The sequence below is a fragment of the Oncorhynchus kisutch genome, linkage group LG14 (genome assembly GCF_002021735.2).
Source record: "Oncorhynchus kisutch isolate 150728-3 linkage group LG14, Okis_V2, whole genome shotgun sequence".
NCBI lineage: Eukaryota > Metazoa > Chordata > Actinopteri > Salmoniformes > Salmonidae > Oncorhynchus > Oncorhynchus kisutch.
In genome coordinates, this window is record NC_034187.2 from 62,208,004 (window position 1) to 62,229,775 (window position 21,772).

General features: G+C 43.0%; 2 protein-coding genes across 2 annotated transcripts in view; one reads left to right on the plus strand and one right to left on the minus strand.

The window, feature by feature from the left end:
* The first annotated feature begins 422 nt into the window (after window positions 1-422).
* Window positions 423-8,548, plus strand: LOC109904420 (collagen alpha-3(IX) chain). Its single transcript, XM_031789249.1, has 19 exons — window positions 423-476; window positions 748-801; window positions 3,276-3,329; window positions 3,496-3,549; window positions 3,639-3,692; window positions 3,882-3,935; window positions 4,061-4,114; window positions 4,511-4,555; window positions 4,781-4,834; window positions 4,955-5,008; window positions 5,256-5,381; window positions 5,505-5,540; window positions 5,646-5,690; window positions 5,792-5,824; window positions 5,947-6,093; window positions 6,235-6,289; window positions 6,397-6,591; window positions 7,225-7,311; window positions 7,524-8,548. Exons 1-19 carry the CDS (start codon window positions 423-425, stop codon window positions 7,730-7,732), a joined length of 1,464 nt encoding a protein of 487 aa, XP_031645109.1. The 3' UTR covers window positions 7,733-8,548.
* An 895-nt stretch (window positions 8,549-9,443) lies between these two features.
* Window positions 9,444-21,772, minus strand: part of LOC109903522 (collagen alpha-1(XXII) chain) — a 60,931-nt gene continuing 48,602 nt past the window's right edge. Inside the window, exons 40-64 of the mRNA XM_020500291.2 lie at window positions 20,542-20,646; window positions 19,683-19,727; window positions 19,087-19,164; window positions 18,956-18,991; window positions 18,734-18,832; window positions 18,480-18,515; window positions 18,260-18,373; window positions 17,758-17,811; window positions 17,478-17,585; window positions 17,289-17,342; window positions 17,030-17,083; window positions 16,759-16,812; window positions 16,553-16,606; window positions 16,252-16,296; window positions 15,644-15,697; window positions 15,498-15,551; window positions 15,265-15,318; window positions 14,814-14,885; window positions 14,017-14,052; window positions 13,742-13,786; window positions 13,471-13,650; window positions 13,277-13,343; window positions 12,969-13,151; window positions 12,628-12,705; window positions 9,444-12,407 (exon numbers count right to left, since the gene is read on the minus strand). Coding sequence (XP_020355880.1) covers window positions 12,214-12,407; window positions 12,628-12,705; window positions 12,969-13,151; window positions 13,277-13,343; window positions 13,471-13,650; window positions 13,742-13,786; window positions 14,017-14,052; window positions 14,814-14,885; window positions 15,265-15,318; window positions 15,498-15,551; window positions 15,644-15,697; window positions 16,252-16,296; window positions 16,553-16,606; window positions 16,759-16,812; window positions 17,030-17,083; window positions 17,289-17,342; window positions 17,478-17,585; window positions 17,758-17,811; window positions 18,260-18,373; window positions 18,480-18,515; window positions 18,734-18,832; window positions 18,956-18,991; window positions 19,087-19,164; window positions 19,683-19,727; window positions 20,542-20,646 — 1,953 coding nt within the window. The 3' untranslated portion in view covers window positions 9,444-12,213. The remainder of the gene's footprint in view (window positions 12,408-12,627; window positions 12,706-12,968; window positions 13,152-13,276; window positions 13,344-13,470; window positions 13,651-13,741; window positions 13,787-14,016; window positions 14,053-14,813; window positions 14,886-15,264; window positions 15,319-15,497; window positions 15,552-15,643; window positions 15,698-16,251; window positions 16,297-16,552; window positions 16,607-16,758; window positions 16,813-17,029; window positions 17,084-17,288; window positions 17,343-17,477; window positions 17,586-17,757; window positions 17,812-18,259; window positions 18,374-18,479; window positions 18,516-18,733; window positions 18,833-18,955; window positions 18,992-19,086; window positions 19,165-19,682; window positions 19,728-20,541; window positions 20,647-21,772) is intronic.

A 21,772-nucleotide genomic window follows, 5' to 3' on the forward strand; every position in this document is an offset into this window, starting at 1 on the left:
ATTGCACACAGGTGGACTTTATTTAACTAATTATGTGACTTCTGGAGGTAATTGGTTGTACCATATCTTATTTAGGGGCTTCATAGCAAAGGGGGTGAAAACATATGCATGCACCACTTTTCAGTTGTTTTTAGTTTTGTTTTTTGAAATATATATATTTTTTTTCATCTCACTTCACCAATTTGGACTATTTTGTGTATGTCCATTACCTGTAATCCAAATACAAATCAGTTTAAATTACAGGGTGTAATAAAAACAAAATAGGAAAAACGCCAAGGGGGGTGAATACTTTTGCAAGGCACTGTACCTGGCTTTGAGCAACAGAGCCCTTATCATCATTTACACCATTGTGGTCACTGGTTTTCTCTCAGATACCAGTATCTAATAATTGAATCGATTGATGTACTGTAGGGCTTTTCCAGATGCTCAAAGCGCTTTACATTTTAGGAGGAAACTCAGCGTGTGAACTACCAATGGTAAGAGCGTCTGATAGTAGTTTGTTGACATTCAGTCTAAACTGGGTTGCTATGTCTTCTCTAGGGGCACAAGGGATTACCAGGTGATGATGGAGCTGCAGGGGAAGCTGGACAAAAGGTATGACAAGCAATCAATTCTCATATTTAATGAAGAAGTTTGATGTTTGACAATGTGCTTAAGTACAGTACATTGGGTGGTTAGGATGATTATGCAAGCATACAAATCGCTACATGTGAGTATTTGTGCTTTTCCTATTTTGCTAATCCACAGGGTGAGCCAGGACCATCTGGGGTGCAGGGCCTAACAGGCAAGATGGGAGATGATGTAAGAACCGTACTTGCTCTGGAAGATACAGTTGAAGTCGGAAGTTTACATACACTAAGTTTGGAGTCATTAAAACTAGTTTTTCAACCACTCCACAAATTTCTTGTCAACAAACTATAGTTTTGGCAAGTCGGTTAGGACATCTACTTTGTGCATGACACAAGTAATTTTTCCAACAATTGTTTACAGGCAGATTATTTCACTTCTAATTCACAGTAACACAATTCCAGTGGGTCAGAAGTTTACATAAACTATGTTGACTGTGCCTTTAAACAGCTCGGAAAATTCCAGAAAATTATGTCATGGCTTTAGAAGCTTCTGATAGGCTAATTGACATCATTTGAGTCATTTGGAGGTGTTCTTGTGGATGTATTTCAAGGCCTATCTTCAAACTCAGTGCCTCTTTGCTTGACATCATGAGAAAATCAAATGAAATCAGCCAAGACCTCAGAAAAAAAATTGTAGACCTCCACAAGTCTGTTTAATCCTTGGAAGCAATTTCCAAATGCCTGAAGGTACCACGTTCATCTGAATAAACAATAGTATGCAAGTATAAACACCATGGGACCATGCAGCCGTCATACCGCTCAGGAAGGAGATGTGTTCTGTCTCCTAGAGATTAACGTACTTTGGTGCAAAAAGTGCAAATCAATCCCAGAACAACAGAAAAAGACCTTGTGAAGATGCTGGAGGAAACAGGTACAACATTATCTATATCCACAGTAAAACAGGTCCTATATCAATATAACCTGAAAGGTCGCTCAGCAAGGAAGAAGCCACTGCCCCCAAAACCGCCATTAAAAAAAGTCAGACTACGATTTGCAACTGCACATGGGGACAAATATCGTACATTTTGGAGAAATGTCCTCTGGTCTGATGACACAAAAATAGAACTGTTTGGCCATAATGACCATCGCTATGTTTGGAGGAAAAAGGGGGATGCTTGCAAGGCGAAGAACACCATCCCAACCGTGAAGCACGGGGGTGGCAGCATCATGTTGTGAGGGTGCTTTGCTGCAGGAGGGTCTGGTGCACTTCACAAAATAGATGAGGTAGGAACATTATGGGGATATATTGAAGCAACATCTCAAGACATCAGACAGGAAGTTAAAGCTTGGTCGCAAATGGGTCTTCTAAATGGACAATGACCCCAAGCATACTTCCAAAGTTGTGGCAAAATGACTTAAGGACAACAAAATCAAGGTATTGGAGTGGCCATCACAAAGCCCTGACCTCATCCAATAGAACATTTGTGGGCAGAACTGAAAAAGTGTGTGTGAGCAAGGAGGCCTACAAACCTGACTCAGTTACACCAGCTCTGTCAGAAGGAATGGGCCAAAATTCACCCAACTTACTGTGTGAAGCTTGTGGAAGGCTACCTGAAACATTTGACCCAAGATAAACAATTTAAAGGCAATGCTACCAAATACTAATTGAGTGTATGTAAACTTCTGACCCACTGGGAATGTGATGAAATAAATAAAAGCTGAAATAAATAATTCTCTACTATTATTCTGACATTTCACATTCTTAAAATAAAGTGGTGATCCTAACTGGCCTAAGACAGGGAGTTTTTTACTAGAATTTTGTCACACCCTGACCTTAGAGATCCTTATTTATTCTCTATGTTTGGTTAGGTCAGGGTGTGACTCGGGTGGGAGAATCTATGTTTTCTATTTCTTTGTTGTTTTGCCTGGTGTGGTTCCCAATCAGAGGCAGCTGTCTATCATTGTCTCTGTTTGGGGATCATATATAGGTTGTCATTTTCCATTTGGGTTTTGTGGGGAGTTATTTTCTGTTTAGCTGTTTTGTTGCCTGACAGAGCTGTGCGCTTTCGTTTTTTTCTACTTTGTTATTTCGTTGCGGTGTTCAGTTTATTAAAAATCATGAACGCCTTCCACGCTGCACCTTGGTCTCCTTCTTCAAACCACGAGAGCCGTTACAGATTTAATATCAGGAATTGTGAAAAACTGAGTTTATATGTATTTGGCTAAGGTGTATGTAAACTTCCAACTTCAACTGTACCAACACATATAGGATGATCTATTCTACCTCACTGGCTGATAATGAAAATCCCAAAGTCTCTTGCTTTGTCACTTATATACTTCTGTTTTTCTGTTCCAAGCTGAACATAGATAATGAGCATACCGACATGTTACATAGGATTGTATCTTGCGCATTCAAAGATGGTACATAGGATTTCTTGCTTCAAGTGGAAATTGCTCATACAACCAGCCATTTATAACTGATGAATGTGTTTGCTGCGCATCACTGTGAATCATATGAAATATAATTCCTTTTAACGTCTGTAATACATTCCAGGGACAAAGAGGTCCAATTGGTTTTCCTGGTACTCTTGGAGAGAAAGGAGACAGGGTAAGGGTTTAAAACCATATTTACTGCACGTCTTATTGACGTTTTACTCAAGTGTTTAAAGTCTTAAACTCACCCTCTGTGTTGTCCGCTCCACTCAGGGTCCCCCTGGTTTCAACGGCATCCCAGGACCCACCGGACCACCGGGATCTCCTGTAAGCACTACTCATTTCATTAACTCAGTCAATTATAACTGCCATTTTCAATGTCCATAGGCGGACTGAAGGACAGACGGTGGTTGACATCACCTAGGGCTGAAGAGTGTTTTCCAAAATGTCTGCCGTTATGTACTGTAGTGACTGACCACTTGTCTTCTTTTAGGGTGTGGAGGGCAGTCGTGGACGTCAGGGTCTGGAGGGAGATAAAGGTGATGATGTGAGTGTTTCCTCTCTTCTACCTCTAGAGGTTTTTCTTTTTGTTTGCCTTAAATTGTTTCATGGTTCATTGCATGTGTGTTTTCTTAGGGAGCGATCGGTCCTCAAGGAGATCAGGGTCCTGTTGGAGCAAAGGGAGACACTGTGAGTAAACAAACAATACAACATAAACAATGACCTTTCCAATAAGTTATCAGATGCACGTGAGATCCTTTTTTATAGTTAGATTTCCATGAATAATTAACATTTTGCAACATCTTATCTCTTATGAGTGTGATTATGATGCGGAGTGGTGGTGTTGTTGTTGTGATCAATGATGAACTGTGATTACAGGGTACTCCTGGGGAAGACGGCATGGATGGACTCCCTGGAGTGGATGGAGCTAAAGTTAGTCTACACTTTATGACTAATATACATATATAGTTTAAATAAAGAGAATGTATCCAGTCTTACAAGATCTGTCAAGAAATCAACCGTTTATCCTATAAACATCCCTGTCATCTTTCCAACAGGGAGAGGCTGGCGTTCCCGGGACTGTTGGAGTCAGGGGTATCGTCGGAATTCCAGTGAGTGTAATATTAATCTGGGACATTTGTCTTAGAATATTACTCATTTACAAACATTGTTGTAGATTAGATGACCTTACAAGGTTTTTCTGGTATTTAAAAGAAAGCAAAAGCTGTGAAAATCAATAGAGTGGTTTTCTCCCAGTCAAACCATACCTCAGACCAGATGAATAAATCATTTAGAAGCAAACAGCCAAGCGGAAGGAAAATCCAATAAAACCACAACCTTCCCATCATAGCCTGTCTGGCTGCAAGGTTATACAGGTCAGGGGACATGGCAGGGAAAACAGTATCAACAACACAACAAGGAAGTAATCTATCCCTAATGTCGTAGTGCTTTCAAAAATAACAATATACTGTACGGTATTCTGAGGATATCCTGTGTCGTTTCTCTAGGGGTTACCAGGAAAACAGGGGCTAGTTGGAGCTGGAGGTGCCAAGGTGAAGTGTGTGTGTGTGTGTGTGTGTGTGTGTGTGTGTGTGTGTGTGTGTGTGTGTGTGTGTGTGTGTGTGTGTGTGTGTGTGTGTGTGTGTGTGTGTGTGTGTGTGACTGTGTGTCTGCCTGTGACTGTGTGTCTGCCTGTGACTGTGTGGGTGCAGGCCTGTCTTGGGTACAGTTTCATTCCTTGTGTTTGTCTATTGTAAAATAGTATGTTTTTTGTACAGGGTGATACAGGAGATGACGGACCAGTAGGACCAATCGGAGTTCCTGGGAAGACAGTGAGTATCAAATTTCACACTTCAGGGTTTACTATCACTCAACACTGCTAGCCATGACTGTGGATCCATATTCTACTGACGCTGCTGAAGATGCTTAATAAGACTGTCGTGGTTGTTTAGGGGGCAACTGGACCAGCAGGAGAAGATGGACAACCAGGAGACAAGGGAGCTTCTGTAAGTTGACCATATGTAACATTTGATTATAGTTCAACTGCTTATAATAATTGGTTATTAAATATACATGCCAGTAGTCATTTCTTATTCATATATTAAACTAGGATTGTCAAGCATACTGCTCTTCAATAACAACCCCTATCTGACAGTAACAATGAGCTGATAGCTAACCTCACATAAACCCACCAGACAGATATGTATGAGTATGTTTAGTAACATTTAATTTATCCTGCATCACTCTCCTCAGGGTGAGACAGGAAAGCAGGGACCAGTGGGGGTCACAGGTGATACAGGCATCCAGGGTGACAAAGGGGACAAAGGTGACACTGGTGAAAAAGGACTGAAAGGTCACACTGGATATAAGGGAGACCAGGTAAGTTCTGATGTGTAGCTTACTGTTTTGGTAATAGTTGTCCGTTTGTAAATGAAGGGGTTTGAATGACTTCTAATTTCCTGTGCCTTCCAATTTCCTGTGCCTCTAATTTCTTGTTCCTAGGGTCCTATTGGTCCCGTTGGCCCAAAGGGAAGTGAAGTAAGTCTATGGATTCACGTCAATACCATATATCATGTCAATGATGATACAGTATGCGTTTGCAAGATACAGTATCTGTATTGACAATCTTACTGCTGTCCACAGGGGGATCCAGGTCTTATAGGTGATTCTGGAGTCAAGGGAGACCAGGTATATGTTCTCCTGAGAGATACATTTGATCTAGCTTTAGTATTCCCCAGTATTTGTAATAACTACAATGGTCCTTATTCAATCCATTGTTGCTTCTATAGGGTCCTCCTGGTGTTCCTGGAATCAAAGGAGAGGTAGAGAACAATGTTACAAATCAATTGATTGACTGGTTGATTGATTGATGGGTGGAATAATTGAATCCGTTATGGTATACAGTTAACATTGAAGTCATGTTGCATTGTCCACTCGCCTCTAGGTTGGTGAGAAGGGCATGAAGGGATATACCGGGGAAGATGGTAGACCAGGGCAGCCAGGTCATGAAGGTTTGACCGGTCCCCAGGGAACCAATGGACTGGAGGGAGAGAGGGGGTTAACTGGATCACCTGGGCCTAGGGGCCTACCTGTAAGTACCTTCTTCCATGAAGTGAACCAAGACTGTACAACACAAGTACTAAATAATCCTCTGGAATACTTTTTGGAATGGAGTGACATATAAATGTTCTAGTGTTAATTCATATACTTTTCCCACTTTCAAATCCAATAGGGTCCTAAAGTGAATGATATCAAACTTCGCGAACTATGCTCAGCAATTGTTGAAGGTACGTGAAGATTGTGTACACACTGTAACATTTGTAGCTCAAGGCAGTCTGCCATGTACAGTAGGGTGCTTTGTCAAATGGACATTTGAATCATTCTCTCCATCTAGAACACTTGGCAGAGTTTAAGAAGGAGGTACTGAAGAAACCAGCAGCGATCGGGGCCCCTGGAATGGCAGGACTGCCGGGCCCTCCAGGTCCCCCTGGCCCAGCAGGGACTGTAGGAGATGCAGGCCCCAGAGGACTGATGGGAATGAAGGGACCACATGGATACTTTGGGTTACCAGGTACACCTGGAAAACAAGGTAATGGGGAATCATGCATCAATAACTTACTAGATAAAAGGTGAAATTTATAAAGAACTGATCATTCAAATGGAATACTTGGACAATCTTGCAAATGCCCATTTCATTGTGTACAGTGGAGAACATAGAAACTACAACTAGAAAAGTATAGACTCACGCTGGCACGCTGGTATAATGACCTTCTATTTGTCCATTATAGTGTATTTCTGTAGACAGTCTACAGCCGTACTAATGTACTGCAATGTATTTCTTAATTAAACCTTTTAGAGAAATACAGCATTGTCTGGCCGACCAGCTCCATTGCGTCCACAGTACTGTAGCTTAGTGCTCTGAAAGAGCTTGCACATCCAGGACTGAATCAGACAACACAGCACTTAAAGCCCTCTCTGCCAAATCCCTTTAATTGCATCCGTGTTGTTCACGCACACACACACACACACACACACACACACACACACACACACACACACACACACACACACACACACACACACACACACACACACACACACACACACACACACACACACACACACGCATACAGACATACAGACACCTCCTGTGGGGATAATAGCCCATTTCAGACAGTCAATGTAAAACATGTGAAAGGAAATGTCTTCCTCTTCTCTGTAGGTGACACTGGTGTAAAGGGGGATACTGGACATAAGGGAGAAAAGGGAGTGGGAACCCCAGGAAGTCCAGGCGAACCAGGCCCACAAGGTAACACCACTCCTCACTCCATTATTTTCTTGTCTAAGACCTGAAGACTTTAGCTCCTCAAGTTTATGCGAAGGCTTTATCTCAGCAGGCTAACACAGTCTGGTGTAGCTCAAGAGACCTGGATGCGAACCCAGTCGGTCACACATTGACATGAGTGGATGTTGTTCAGTACCTGTTTTCGTCATCTCCCTAATCCTTTGTCTCTCTCTCAGGTGTGGCTGGCAGCCCTGGCATTGGGAAGGACGGTAAAGATGGACCTCCCGGTAAAGACGGTGTTAATGGTAGCCCAGGTGCCTCTGGTCCCAGGGGAGCTACAGGAGCCCCAGGCTATTGTGACCCCTCAGACTGTATAGGCAGGCCCCCACCTCTCTACATGATGAATGGGGGGAAGAAATCCTCCAGCTACAGGAAGGGGCCGTGAGGAACACAAACAGGAGCTCAGAACACATTCCAGGAACACATTCTATAACTAGCAGCAGCAAGAGAGACATGAGGTACCCAGTTCAGGAGGGGTAATACATGGGAGTCTTTACATCTCCATCATCGCACCACAGAACCAAAGAAAAACACAACGGGAAACAGAGACAAGGCAAATGTCATTTGGAATACTGTATAGATACTTTTCAAGCTTCATCTTTTAGACTGATGCATCGTTTTTTTTGTAGAGAGAGCTTATCTGATGTTGTGCTTTCTAAGACAGCTGCTATTGATTTTAAGCTAGCCTTTCAGCTGACGAGTGGCCCATCATGGCCCAAGAGCTGCCCCAAAGACCAATACAAAACTAGACAAACTTATAAAATGACCATATTGTTCAATTCAAGCTGTTCAATGTATATCCACAGCTTCAAGCTTTACTCTCTCACTCAACAGACATACTGTATGTTGGGCAGACAAACAGGGCACTATGTTGGTTTTCAAGTAATACAAAGGTAAATACTGTGCCTTTTTCTTCTATGCATGTACTGTTTAATTCCTTGTCATAAAAAACGTCCTCTCCAGCACAATGTACAGTACGAAGCTCAGCCTTTCACAAATAACAAAACTGCAAACTTTGCTTTGGAATCATTCATTTTCGATGTTGATCAATAAACAATGACAGAAGAAGTCTACTACCGTCACGAGCCATAAACCGATATTGGTAGTTCATGTTTTCATTCAGTCATTTGATCATAATCTATGTTATACAGTATATGTTTTTCTCAGTTTTGTTTTCTAACAATGTAATAAACTGATTAGTCTGGGAAATATTTCATGTTAGACCGGTGAGTTGTTTTTATGAATGTAAATACAGCTAGCTTTACCTTTAGTGAAGCATTTTAGAACAAACCATTAGTCCATGTTTTATGTTGGTCCTTCGATCCGGGTATAACAGGCATTCACAGAATACCAACATGCTATACAGCTTCAAGACTTTACCATTTGAGAGCTGTTTTGTGGCATCACGGTTACCATAGAGAGTTCTGTCTGTTGAAGCTGTTGCAGCCAGGGGACGGACCAAGACCACCAAGAGACCAGTTTGGTCAGTCTTTGTTACAGACATCGCGGGGTCGTCTGGTCCACTGTTGCCTAGTTACTGAGAGAGGAGAGTCAACATCCCATTCTATACACCAGAGATTAATTTATTGAGTCAATATGACCTTTATAAGGCTGGCTGTTGGCTGTAACCAGGAGATTGGGCTGCTGCAGGCTGGAACTAGCCTCTCCCCCCCCCCCTACCCCCCCCCCCCCCTCCTCTTTAACCCCCTTCCTCAACAGCATCTATTTGTCTTCATAGGTCTAATCATGGATCTACTGGCATCCCATAGAATAGTAGATTGTCCATAAAATACTAACATGCAAAAGTTCCACAATGGATCATTTCAGCAAAATTGAAATTCTAATAAGCAATACAAACTGGTTAGATATTTAGTGCCAATCGTGCTTGCTATGCAAATGATACTGGGAGAAAATGTAAAACTGAGCGATTTCTGTTCATTTGAATGGGTCTGTAGAACTTGCTATTGACATTCAATAGAAGGCATGGTCTTGTCAAGTGCCTGCAGGGTTTACTGGTAAAGTAGGAAACCTAACAATTGAGAATGAAATGCATACCTGCACACAGGAAGATGACAGTACTCACAAAGGAAAGGAAATGCCTTTTCTATAAAAAGGGATCTGTTCCGGTATTTATTACAACATGATACAGTACATAATATACCTTTCCAATACTTACAAATATACCAGGCAGTAATGAAGGATGTTTTAGCACCAGTTTGTTAGGATAAACAGGTAAGGGTCACCACTGTGAAACCATTTTTAACATTCCACATATGGTAGGCTACAGGTACTTCAAACTGTAAATCATTTAACAGTATAATGAACAAAAAAACTAAATCAATTGCATACAGTTGGTTGTTTTGAATAATCACAAATGTATATGAAATTAAGAAACAAGCCAAGCAAATAATTATAAAACTAGAACCTTCTGCAATATTTGCTATGCGGAGCACTGGAATCAAACAGACGACATTCTGAGGTTCATATCAATGGGCTAAAAAGCATTTTCCAATTACAAAACCATTATGTTACTGTAGTATAGCTCCTGTGTCATTCTGACACCTAATTCAAAACCAAGTCCACACATCTCCACTGTGATGTGGTGGTAAAGTGTATGCAAGTCATTGAAGAGTGCATCAGTCTCTTTGACTGTTATGGATCATGAGGCATAGTTTGATAGGCTGCAGTACAATACGCAACATATGTTTAGCTATAAATATTCAGGAGAGCTCTTTGGATGTCCTTCAATGAAATGACCTGAGGTGCAGTTGGCCAAGCAGTGCTTTTACTGTGGGTGTAGGCCAAGCAGTGCTTTCATTGTGGGTGTTGGCCTGCGTTCTGGAACACTGGGTGTTGGCCTGGGTTCTGGAACACTGTTGGTGTTGGCTTGTGTTCTGGAACACTGTGGGTGTTGGCATGTGTTCAGGAACACTGTTGGTGTTGGCTTGTATTCTGGAACACTGTGGGTGTTGCCTTGTGTTCTGGAACACTTGGTGTTGGCTTGTGTTCTGAAACACTGTGGGTGTTGGCTTGTGTTCTGGAACACTTGGTGTTGGCTTGTGTTCTGGAACACTGTGGCTGTTCTAGAAATAAATGCTGGATCCAGGCTCACATCCATAAGTAAAGACTAAAAGACAATATATCTATTTGACTTCATTGGTGACCTGATTAACATTTCGGAACCTCAACGTTGATGCGTTACATTTCTTCGCCTTTTTCAAGCCAAAACAATTCCCCTAGAGTGAGCAGTGGGCTATCTATTGTATTTTTTTACTGACTCTCTCTCGCTCAATCAGTCTTGTGAGTTTTAGAGAAGGTATAATTGGTCCGATGGGGGTTGAGTGAGGAACATCCTTCAGACAGAATACTCACTGACCTTACCAATCAGAATATACAACACAGGGAAGAACGAACTCATTTTGTCAAGCACTTATTAGTTAAAACAATGTCTTTATTTGAGTCAGTGTCCCCGACAGACTAATAAGCAGGAGGAAGGGAACGTGGCGTGAAACCAGGAAACAAGTAACTTTTGAGGAACGACTGGAACAAAGGCTGTGATTTTAGTACCTTCTCTCTCCAGACTGTTTACAGCCTGACTGTGGAATCACCAGAGACACTTATTGAGAAACGAAAGGGGAAATGTAGTTTTCCTTTTAAAGTTTTACATTTCATTTTGAAAGAGTCTTATGGGTTTTGTCTACTTGACAGCCTTACATGCATTCATGAGGTTTGAACCCCTGTGGAGGAACAATGAACATCATACAAATAGACAATTCAAGCTGTCACAAATGTTTGTGTTATTGACACAGTATCTTAGTTTGTAATAAGGTGGACATTCTAGTAAGATACCCAGATAATCTAAGAGCTCAGTATTCACCCTGACCAGTACTGGTGGCCTGGCTGTCATTGTTCAAGACAATTGCACTATCATAAGCGTACAGGCAAGGCAAAACAAAACAAAGCATGAAGTTTTTCACCTCCATCCACATGCTCATTAAAGATCCTTCCATGAAACTCAGTATTGTTATTTTAGATTGTGCCTTAGTCACCCCCCCCCCCAAGGCTAATCTTCCTTCCCATCAATAAAAACAAAGTAGATCAAATCGTTGACTGGATAATTACCAGTTGACTCCAGAGGAGATGCCTATCTCTGGATCAATGTTGTGGACACTGACAAATGGGCTGACGTTAAATCTAATGCTAAACCCATTCCAGGCTGACGACTGTGTACGCTGGGAGACTGACAACACTATTAAGGCATCATTTGGAGTCAGTTAAATGGCCGTTCTGTAACTGGGGCTCCATCTTGTACCAGACCCGGGTACCGATAGTTTTCGTTTTCTTTGAAATAGTTGTGAGCGTTTGATTGAGCCTGCCTAAAGTGCTGATAGGCCGGGTTTGCACATTTGGGGACTATTCCATAGGTTCCATTGTGTGAGGCAAGTTCAAACAAGTGAAAACAAATACTATTTGGACCCAGGCCTGGTTCCGTGCTGCCACATCATAGCCCAGTAAGCATGACTGTAGTCGGTGGTCTTTTACATGGTCCTTCGAGCCGGATAAGAACAACGGCAGTCCGTCTAAATTGAACAAGTTGTGTAATTCTTGATGATGACAATACCAAATATACCCCCCCCAAAGGCAATACCCCCCCCCCAAAGGCAGCACACTTCTCTCGAGATCCCTCCACACCGAGAAGAAACATCGTAATAGAAAGAAAAGTTCTTGGTTCATCCTGACACATCCCAGTTCATAAATATCTGGACTTGGGTAGGGTCCTGTAGCTCTCTGGCTGCGTCCGACGTGGCATCCTATTCCCTTTAGATGTTGCCATATCGGACGCACCTTCTGTGTGTCTCTGTCTCTTTAATTCCCCTTGACGTTCTTGGTGTGGGGTCGTGCTCCCAGGCTGGCATAGTAGGCACACTGGGAGGGGTCACACTGCCCTGGGGGTCCACTGGGGCCTGCCTGGCCATGGGGACCAGGGTTCCCTGGTTCTCCCTGAGCTCCAGCCGCCCCGGGCTGCCCGTCCTTACCATAGCCTGGCATACCTGCTGGTCCTGGGGGGTGGAATAGCAAGTGAATGGCAAAGAGTCACAATGAAGCAACTGCTGCTTTCTTAGGAAGTTCAAATGCCAGTCACTCACCCCACTCATGCTGGATAGCTCATAGTTTAGCAACAAAGGATCTCAAGATGGATACAAACAATCATCCATTTAGAATGATACTGTAGTAATAGAGACATTATATTGATATATTGCTGTAATAGATTTACTGTACCTATAGGACCTGATGGTCCAGTCTCTCCTCTCTGTCCAACTCCGTTTTCTCCCTTGTCTCCTCTGGATCCTCTCTCACCTGGATGTCACAGAGACGACAGACACAACACTCACAATGATGTTCTTAAAGACAATGTCTGAATCAAGAAAACATCAATAAAGACCACCAAAGGTGACTAATATCAATGGGTAGCAATCGTGTTTTCTGAGTTGGAAACCTGAAACCTCTCATGTAGTGTTTTGACAATATTACACTCTAATATTATGCTCTCACAGTGTGTTTATCTGAACCAATAAATACAGGAAGCATGACCAAAAACAATGGGACTTGGGATCAGTTACCTTTAGGACCCATGGGTCCCCTCATGCCGTCTCCTCCGTTCTGCCCAGGCATGCCAGGCTCCCCTGGTGGTCCGGGGCGACCGTCGCTCCCTTCTTTCCCCGAGGGGCCTGGAGGTCCTGGCCGACCTGCCGTGCTCTTCACATGGGCCGGCTGGATCTGGGCCATCAGGTACGCCATTTTGGCTGGAGGGGGAACACAAGGACACACACGATTATGACATGCACAGCTCATTTGAGGTCAAACGAACTTTGCATACATTGCAGATTGCACTAATGTCCCATTGTTCCTAACAATACACCAGTCTCACCATCTAGCGCTTTCGCTAGTTCCTCCTGGATCAGCCTTCTCATTGTTTCCAGTGATGGTGACTCTCCCTGTGGAAGGAGAAAATAGCATGTTTAGGTCATCGAGTTGTAGATGTCTGTACTATTTTCTATAGCAATGTGATTGAGATTGAACCAGAGTATTCTGTAAAGTGCAAGTATTCAAATCACTACTCACCCGTGGTCCTGGTTGTCCGGGGTTTCCAGGTGTTCCCTGAGGCCCAGTAAGACCCAACTCTCCTGGGGGCCCGGACATACCCATCATCCCTGTGTGGCCCTTACGACCTGGGAGCCCCTGGTTACCAGGCATACCAGGATCTCCAACAGGTCCCTTATCTCCCTTCCCACCTGAGTCGCCCTACAAAGACATCCAACAAAACTCACTCAGAGACAATATCAACAATGTTGTTTAAGGTCATTGGTTAGGCAGGTGTCCTGTATGAACTCACCCTCTCTCCTTTGACTCCACGTTCTCCTGCTCTGCCAGACATACCCTGTGAAACAGATAAAGAGTTGATATAATGTGCTGTGGGCGAGACTTCGCCCAATCCACTTCCCACATTATATCCATTGTAAAGACACTAAAAGTAGCTGATGAAAATTGAAATATGTCTCTAAAAGAATCTAGCAACAAACCAATCAATAAAATAAAATAAAATCATATTTTATTTGTCACATGCGCTGTGAAATACTTACTTACAAGCCCTTAACCAATGGTTCTTACCTGTTTCCCCTCTGGGCCGACCGGACCAGCAGGACCCTAGATAGACAGACAGATCGAAGGCTGAGACATTTATATAGAAATACATTTGATCAAATCAGAAACGCTTGCATCACAACTTCCAATCTTCTTATGGCAGAACATCAACTCAGACTGTTCCAACATGAGTGGTAGGACTAGGAGGTAAAGAGTAAAAGTAAAGATACTTTAACAGAAAATTACTCAAGTAAAAGTGAAAGTCACCCAGTAAAATACTACTTGAGTAAAGTATCTGTTTTTAAATGACCTTAAGTAGGGGTGGGAAAAGTACGCAAATTTCATTCTTGAGTAAAAGTAAATGCTATACATCAAATTCCTTATAATATGGAAACCAGATGTCACAATTTGGTTTGTTTTTAATTAATTTATGGATAGCCAGGAGGACACTCCAACACTCAGACACCATTTACAAACTCACTGTTTGTGTTTCGTGAGTCCGCAAGATCAGTGGCAGTAGGGATGACAATGCGTTATATTGATAGATGCATGAATTTAACCATATTGCTGTCCTGCCTGAGCATTTGAAATGTAACGACAACTTTTGGGTGTCAGAGAAAATGTAAAAAGTATTATTTAAGAATGTAGTGGAGTAAAAGTAAAAGTTGTCAAAAATATAAAATAGTAAAGTACTGATACCCCCAAAAACTATTTAAGTAGTACTTTAAAGTATTCTTACTTAGTTACTTTACACCGCTGGCAACAGTAGCTTAGAACCCTAGTGATAATGTTTACATTAAAAAGGAGCAGGAATCCCTACTTACCGACGGTCCCTTGGGACCACTAAAGCCTGGTAATCCTGGGTTCCCAGGGTCTCCCTTGGCTCCAGCCTGACCCTGTAATATACACAGAAACATGGGGTCTTTCACATGGCGTAGTCATACCTTAGTCGTACTGTAGTCGTACTGTAGTTGGAACACAGATGTAGCCCCACTCGTTATAAGGGATTTGGTGACATTAACATAATGTTTAGCTATCTGAAGTTCTTGTGAACGTTGCTACGCTTGGAGGTAAATCTCATAAAAGATCTTGCGGTGGGAGATGAAACATCTGCAAGCGATTAATATTCATATTTACAAGGGCTTGGTGGGGCTGGCTGTAGAGTACCAGATACAGGGTAGAGGAAGCTGCTGTCTTCGCTAAATACAAACAGTATTTCACCACAACGACTACAATGTCTGCAATGCTGCTGTATATAAATAAATGACCACTCACTGGAGTACCAGGGGCTCCTGGCTTTCCTGAAGGTCCTGGTTCACCAGGTTTACCCTTGAGAGAGACACAGAGGTAGATGGAGGGAGGGTTGGAGAGAGAGAGGAAAATAGGGAGAGAGAGAGAGAAAGTGGGGGAGAGAGAGAGACATTAGTGTCCCTTTCTATTAGCTAGGTTGTCATCGTGATGAATCTGGTGTCAGCAGATAAAGGCAGTATAACATAAAGGTGACTTACATTCTCCCCTCTCCGGCCAGCCAGGCCTTCTGGCCCAGGAGGTCCAGTATTACCCTTCAACAAACACAACGCATATATTATTAAGACATCCCCTGTGTGTTGATAATTGCAGAGTTATGATTTGTTATATTAGTGTTCTCACTCACGTCTTGGCCAGGTTTACCCTCCGGTCCGTTACGTCCTTCCTTTCCATCTTCACCCTGATTGGTCGAAGACAGAAACATATTAATCAACGCAACCAATCCTTTCACAGTTGGCCTCTCTTTCGAGTCTGGGGTCAAGGACGAAACACTTTTATACATCCAATGTGGTCTATAAAATCCATAGGTTAACGTGGAGGTAGACAGCAGTCTATGTAACAAAAGCCTCTGTCTTAAGAGACGTGTTATTGGTGATGGTATAAGGAAGTTGCAATCATGAGCAGTCCATCTCACATCCCCTCTAGCCTGTTCTCTGTCAGAGAACAGGCTAGAGGGGATGTGAGTAATGTCTCAGTAATGAGGCATGCTATTGGTCACGCAATAATAGGTCACACTATATTGAGACACGCTATTGACCACTGCTGTGGCAGATATTGTATCCTCGAGCTGAGAGAGATTTAATGAGAGTAGGCATGTGTCACAATTTTGAGAGCGAGATGATTTGATCTTGACAGACCAGGGAAGACATATGCCTAACGTTCATATTCACCACATTACGGCCTCCTAGTGATCTAATGTGTTGAGAATTGTGACATGGGAGTCAATGGGCTGACCTTTGAACCTGGTTGTCCAGGCTCTCCTCTGTGACCCTTGAAGCCCTGTGTGGAAAGAATGACCAAGATGAATACATCACCAATGTTTTCATAGGAGTGAAATGATATCTCCATTTTCCACAGTCTTAAATAATAATTCCCACAGACTTAGTTACATTCACATTTTTTAAAACATTTAAGCAGACGCTCTAATTCAGAGTGATTTTGTTCGTACTGGTCCCCCATGGGAATTGAACCCACAACCTTGGTGTTGCATGTGCCATGCTCTACCAACTGAGCCACATGGGACCTAGTTACTTACAGGCATTCCCCTGAGACCTGGTTGTCCTGGTGGTCCTGTCTCTCCTTGTTTACCCTGAAATTACAACAGAGTTAGATTACACGCCAAGGGAATGATGTGCAGGTAAATATGAAGGGGACACATAGTGTGCCATGTATAAAAAACTGAATATACAGAACATACAGAATATCCTGGGAATAAAGTCAGGCCATATCATGTGTACTCACAGGTTCTCCTTGTTCTCCTGGTCGGCCATCTTTGCCAATTTTACCCATTTGACCCTGTGGAAGAAGGTTATTCAGCATTTAGTCTTTTTGTTGTCAGCCTTGGGTTTCAAACTGTTTATTCACATTCCACTCCATAAATGACACGTGTGTTTTCATGGACAGATTGAAAGCGAGTTTAGAGTGGAATTGTTACTATCACACCAATACTATTTGAAGTTTTTAGCAGGTCCTTTCGAGTCCTTCACAAAACTTGATCAACATTGTTTCTCACCATTAAGCCTGGTAGACCTGGTGGCCCCTGGATTCCCTTCATCCCCTCCTTTCCCTGCAGAGACAAAACAAACACAAGACAGTTCCACAGTTTCAACCATGATAAATCAACAACAGCACTATGACGATGAATGTCCTCTGCCACAACACTCATCCCAGGTGACCTATATGGCCAGCCAGTGGGACGAGGCCGGTAGAAAACCGATGACATGTAGTCTAATATGCTGTCTGGAAATAAAACATATGGACAACATCCTGACTTTTTCTCCAGGGGCTCCTGGGGGACCGATGGGGCCGGGTTGACCGTCGTTACCCTACAGAGAGACGAAGAGGGAGGAGTCAGAAAGAACATTCATTCTACTGGCGATACTAAATAGTAAAAAGAGCAGGCTGACAGATGGGTTAATGGTAGGTTCTGTTAGCACCACCAGGCAGGTACAGGTACTCACAGGAATCCCCATGATGCCAGCAGCACCGGGGTGGCCAGGGGGTCCGGTGAGACCCGTTTCACCTTTGTCTCCAGGTCCTCCTTGGGGTCCTCTATCACCTTTCACACCCTGTGGAACGAAGAACAAATAATACATATCACCTCTGGCCACTGTGTTGTACAGCAGGTGACATAACACACACAAACCACAGGATGTTTTCAGGTCTTCAACTTGATAATTCATATTCTATGGAAGATGAATGAGTGTGGTTGATAAGCGGGTGTGGTTGAGGAGGACTTGCCTTCTCTCCGTTGGCTCCAGGGGGTCCAGCGGGTCCGGTCGGGCCTGCTTGGCCCTGTAATGATAATGACAGAGACACCATCAGTCTCTGGGCAACTAAAGGCTCTCTCTCTACATCTCTCTTTCTGGTCTGTTTGTCTTTCGTCCCCCCCATCTCTGGCTCTCTAAAAAGACCATCTGCAGCCCTGTCTCCAGGTCCTGATCATTCACTGCACCCCCCCGGAGGACAAGAAGCCTAACGATGCTGAGAGCCAGGCTGTTAGCTTCCCGCCACTCCAGTCAAACACAGTGTGATGGATACAGGAGACTCCTTGCTATTCTCCTAGGCTGCTGTCTGAGGCATACTACTTCTATGAAGTTATACAAAGTCCCCTTTGCAGTGTTTCGAGCATGAAGAAGCGGCATGGAAAGGATCAGAATGATTCAGGATGTGCATCTCCCAGTAAGGGATACCTTTATCAGACAACAGATGGAATAGCATGGTGCTATGGCTTTGTCCTTACTTGGTACCCGTCCTGTCCGTTCTTCCCTGGAGGTCCAGCGGGTCCCTTGTCTCCTGGTGTCCCTGGGAGACCAGGCTGTCCCGGGGGTCCGGCCGGGCAGTCTGAACACACGTCCTGAAGGACAAGGAGAAACACTTAGCGATGAAAGAATATGTCCGTGTCAGGATGATTTCAGAAGATAGAGGCAACAGTACTATGGTAATGGGGCTCTCCTCCTTACCTTCAGATTCAAATCTGACAAGTCTGCTGCTGCTCCCTGAAAGAGATTGCGTCCATTATTATGCAAAGGTTGATTGGACTGATACACTTCACACTGATAATCACATCATGCATTTGAATACATCCCCATTGGGTGAGCCATCACGTCAGTGCCGTGACAAAGAAGGTACGGTATAGTGAAGGTACAATATTTGGTCTCAGTTTGCTGTGTTGTTGGGACGTTTCTGACCCCATTTACTGTACTGGTCAACTCACTGGCTCTCCTGGGGATCCCTTCTCTCCTGGTCGTCCTGGTAAACCATGGTGTCCTGCAGGTCCCTGTGTACCTGCGACGCCTGGCAAACCTCTCATGCCCTGAACCAGGAAACAAACAGCAGTCAGTTGAACTTTTATTTGAACATTACTCAGTTTACATTTTCACTTTGTCACACTAAGGCTGAGCATAATTATGACAAAATGTCAAAAAAGTTTTTTTACCGGTGATCCAACTGCACCATTGGGCCCTGAAGGTCCCTGTAAAAGATACATATGTTCTCAGACATGTTCAAAATAATGTGCCTGTGTGAGTGTGAGTGTGTGTGTGTGTGTGTGTGTGTGTCTCTCTCTACCGGGGGTCCAACTTTGCCTTCTCCTGGTGGACCCCTGTCCCCTGGAACCCCCTGAAGTCCCTGGGATCCGGATTGGCCCTGGAACAGACAGAACCTTGGTTACCATCCAGTAAGACACAAACAGAACCTTGTTCACCTTCCATCTAGGGTACACTGTGTCCTATTAATGCAATAGCCAATACTTTCTAATGACATTACTGTAATATCGTAACGCTTGGCTCAGAGAGTTCTGCTGTGCTGAGCAGAGTGGTTGTTGATCTCTGCAGGTCTTCGCTGCTCAGGCAAGATACATCAACGTGTGTTTATTTCTAACAGAGAATCCAATTAGAAGTTTCAGTATTCAGTGTGTCAATCATAAAGATGACCAGGGCGGATGATTTAACAACAACAGAATTCTCTCTCCTGCTCCTCAAAAAGTTGTTGTTAAATCATTGTGTCACAGAAAATTGCTTTAGGGCAACCAAAATTAATCATTTTCTACCTATGCTAGAGAATAATCATTTTTTTGCTTTGTCACCAGATAGAATCTGGCTTCAAAGCACTGTGTTTCTCCCTCCCTCCCCCTCCTCCCCCAACCCAACTTAAAAATGAGTTACCTTCTGTCCGGGAGGTCCTTCAATTCCCCGCTGCCCAGGGTCACCCTGTAATATAATATCACACATAACACTATTATGAGCCCGCCGGCTGGTCAAATCAAACACTAAGCATTTACAGTCTTATAGCAGGACATGTGGTCCTCCACCTCCCTGGACTACGGTAACAGAAACCACTTTAACAGTGGAGAATAGTCAACTAGTGTAACGTACTGCTGTAGGCATGACTGTTATGTGCCCCTATATTCCCTGTACAATACTTTTGAGGCTAGGGTTATGTGTTATGGGCCAGCAGCTGACAGTAGTAAAATGGAACTGTTAAAAACCACACACACCCAGCACCTGTACACCGTCCTGCTGGGTTCCTTCATTAGTTTCATGTGATAAAAGCACAAACTGGGTATGTGCTGTTTGTTTGCTTTCTCAGCACTATCACCATATGGCCTGTGGTTTAGAAAATGAGTAAACAGGTTCCAGGTCAAATCACTGGCATAACTGTATAATGTGGGTTGTACGGTACTAACATAACCAGTCATATTTTAATATGGTTGTATTTAAATGCATGTTGATTTATGTACATGTGCAGCCAATACCCGTACAGGATGTGAAGGGCTTTTCATTTGAAACTCCAGAACCTGAGGTTTTAATGGCCTGATTGCATAAGTGCCAACAAACTCTGGTTCATATTTCTTAGAGTCAAGATAGATGTGTGTTAACTCTGCAGTCAGGAGATTTCCCTCACTACGGCACCAGACCAGGCTAAACTCTTGACCTTGGTTATATTGGTGACACGGACAGGAGAAACTGCTAGCCATAACAACGGTTTGAATGTCTTATGAAGAGTGATGTTTCTGTGTCTTACGTTCTGTCCGTCTTTGCCCTTCCCTGGTAGGCCAGGGGGTCCTTGTATGCCTGCATCTCCAGGGGGACCTGGGGGGCCAGCACGACCCTCCTTCCCCAAATCTCCCTGGAACACATAGCATAGTCATTCATACAGCGCATGTTACAATATGATGTCCCTAGAACATATGAGTTACAATATGATGTCCCTAGAACACATGAGTTACAATATGATGTCCCTAGAACACATGAGTTACAATATGATGTCCCTAGAACACATGAGTTACAATATGATGTCCCTAGAACACATGAGTTACAATATGATGTCCCTAGAACACATGAGTTACAATATGATGTCCCTAGAACACATGAGTTACAATATGATGTTGCTAGAACACATGAGTTACAATATGATGTCCCTAGAACACATGAGTTACAATATGATGTCCCTAGAACACATGAGTTACAATATGTTGTCCCTAGAACACATGAGTTACAATATGTTGTTCCTAGAACACATGAGTTACAAGTTATAATATGATATTCCTAGAACACACAAGTTACAATATGATGTTCCTAGAACACATGAGTTACAATATGATGTTCCTAGAACACATGAGTTACACGTTACAATATGATGTCCCTAGAACACACAAGTTACAATATGATGTTCCTAGAACACATGAGTTACAATATGATGTTCCTAGAACACATGAGTTACACGTTACAATATGATGTCCCTAGAACACACAAGTTACAATATGATGTTGCTAGAACACATGAGTTACAATATGATGTTCCTAGAACACATGAGTTACAATATGATGTTCCTAGAACACGAGTTACAATATGATGTTCCTAGAACACATGAGTTACAATATGATGTTCCTAGAACACATGAGTTACAATATGTTGTTCCTAGAACACATGAGTTACAAGTTATAATATGATATTCCTAGAACACACAAGTTACAATATGATGTCCCTAGAACACAAGAGTTACAATATGATGTCCCTAGAACACAAGAGTTACGAGTTACAATATGATGTCTCTAGAACACGAGTTACAATATGATGTTCCTAGAACACACGAGTTACGAGTTACAATATGATGTTCCTAGAACACACGAGTTACGAGTTACAATATGATGTCTCTAGAACACACGTTTTACAATATGATGTCTCTAGAACACATGAGTTACAATATGATATTCCTAGAACACATGAGTTACAATATGATGTCCCTAGAACAC

What these genes read in the sequence shown, in the direction of transcription:
- LOC109904420 (XM_031789249.1), top strand. Translation starts at nt 423, where the DNA reads ATGCTCAAAGCGCTTTACATTTTAGGAGGAAACTCAGCGTGTGAACTA. An exon ending in CAGGCAAGATGGGAGATGAT is followed by an intron (nt 802 to 3,275) that starts GTAAGAACCGTA and finishes CGCTCCACTCAG; the next exon opens with GGTCCCCCTGGTTTCAACGG. An exon ending in AGGGAGATAAAGGTGATGAT is followed by an intron (nt 3,550 to 3,638) that starts GTGAGTGTTTCC and finishes GTGTTTTCTTAG; the next exon opens with GGAGCGATCGGTCCTCAAGG.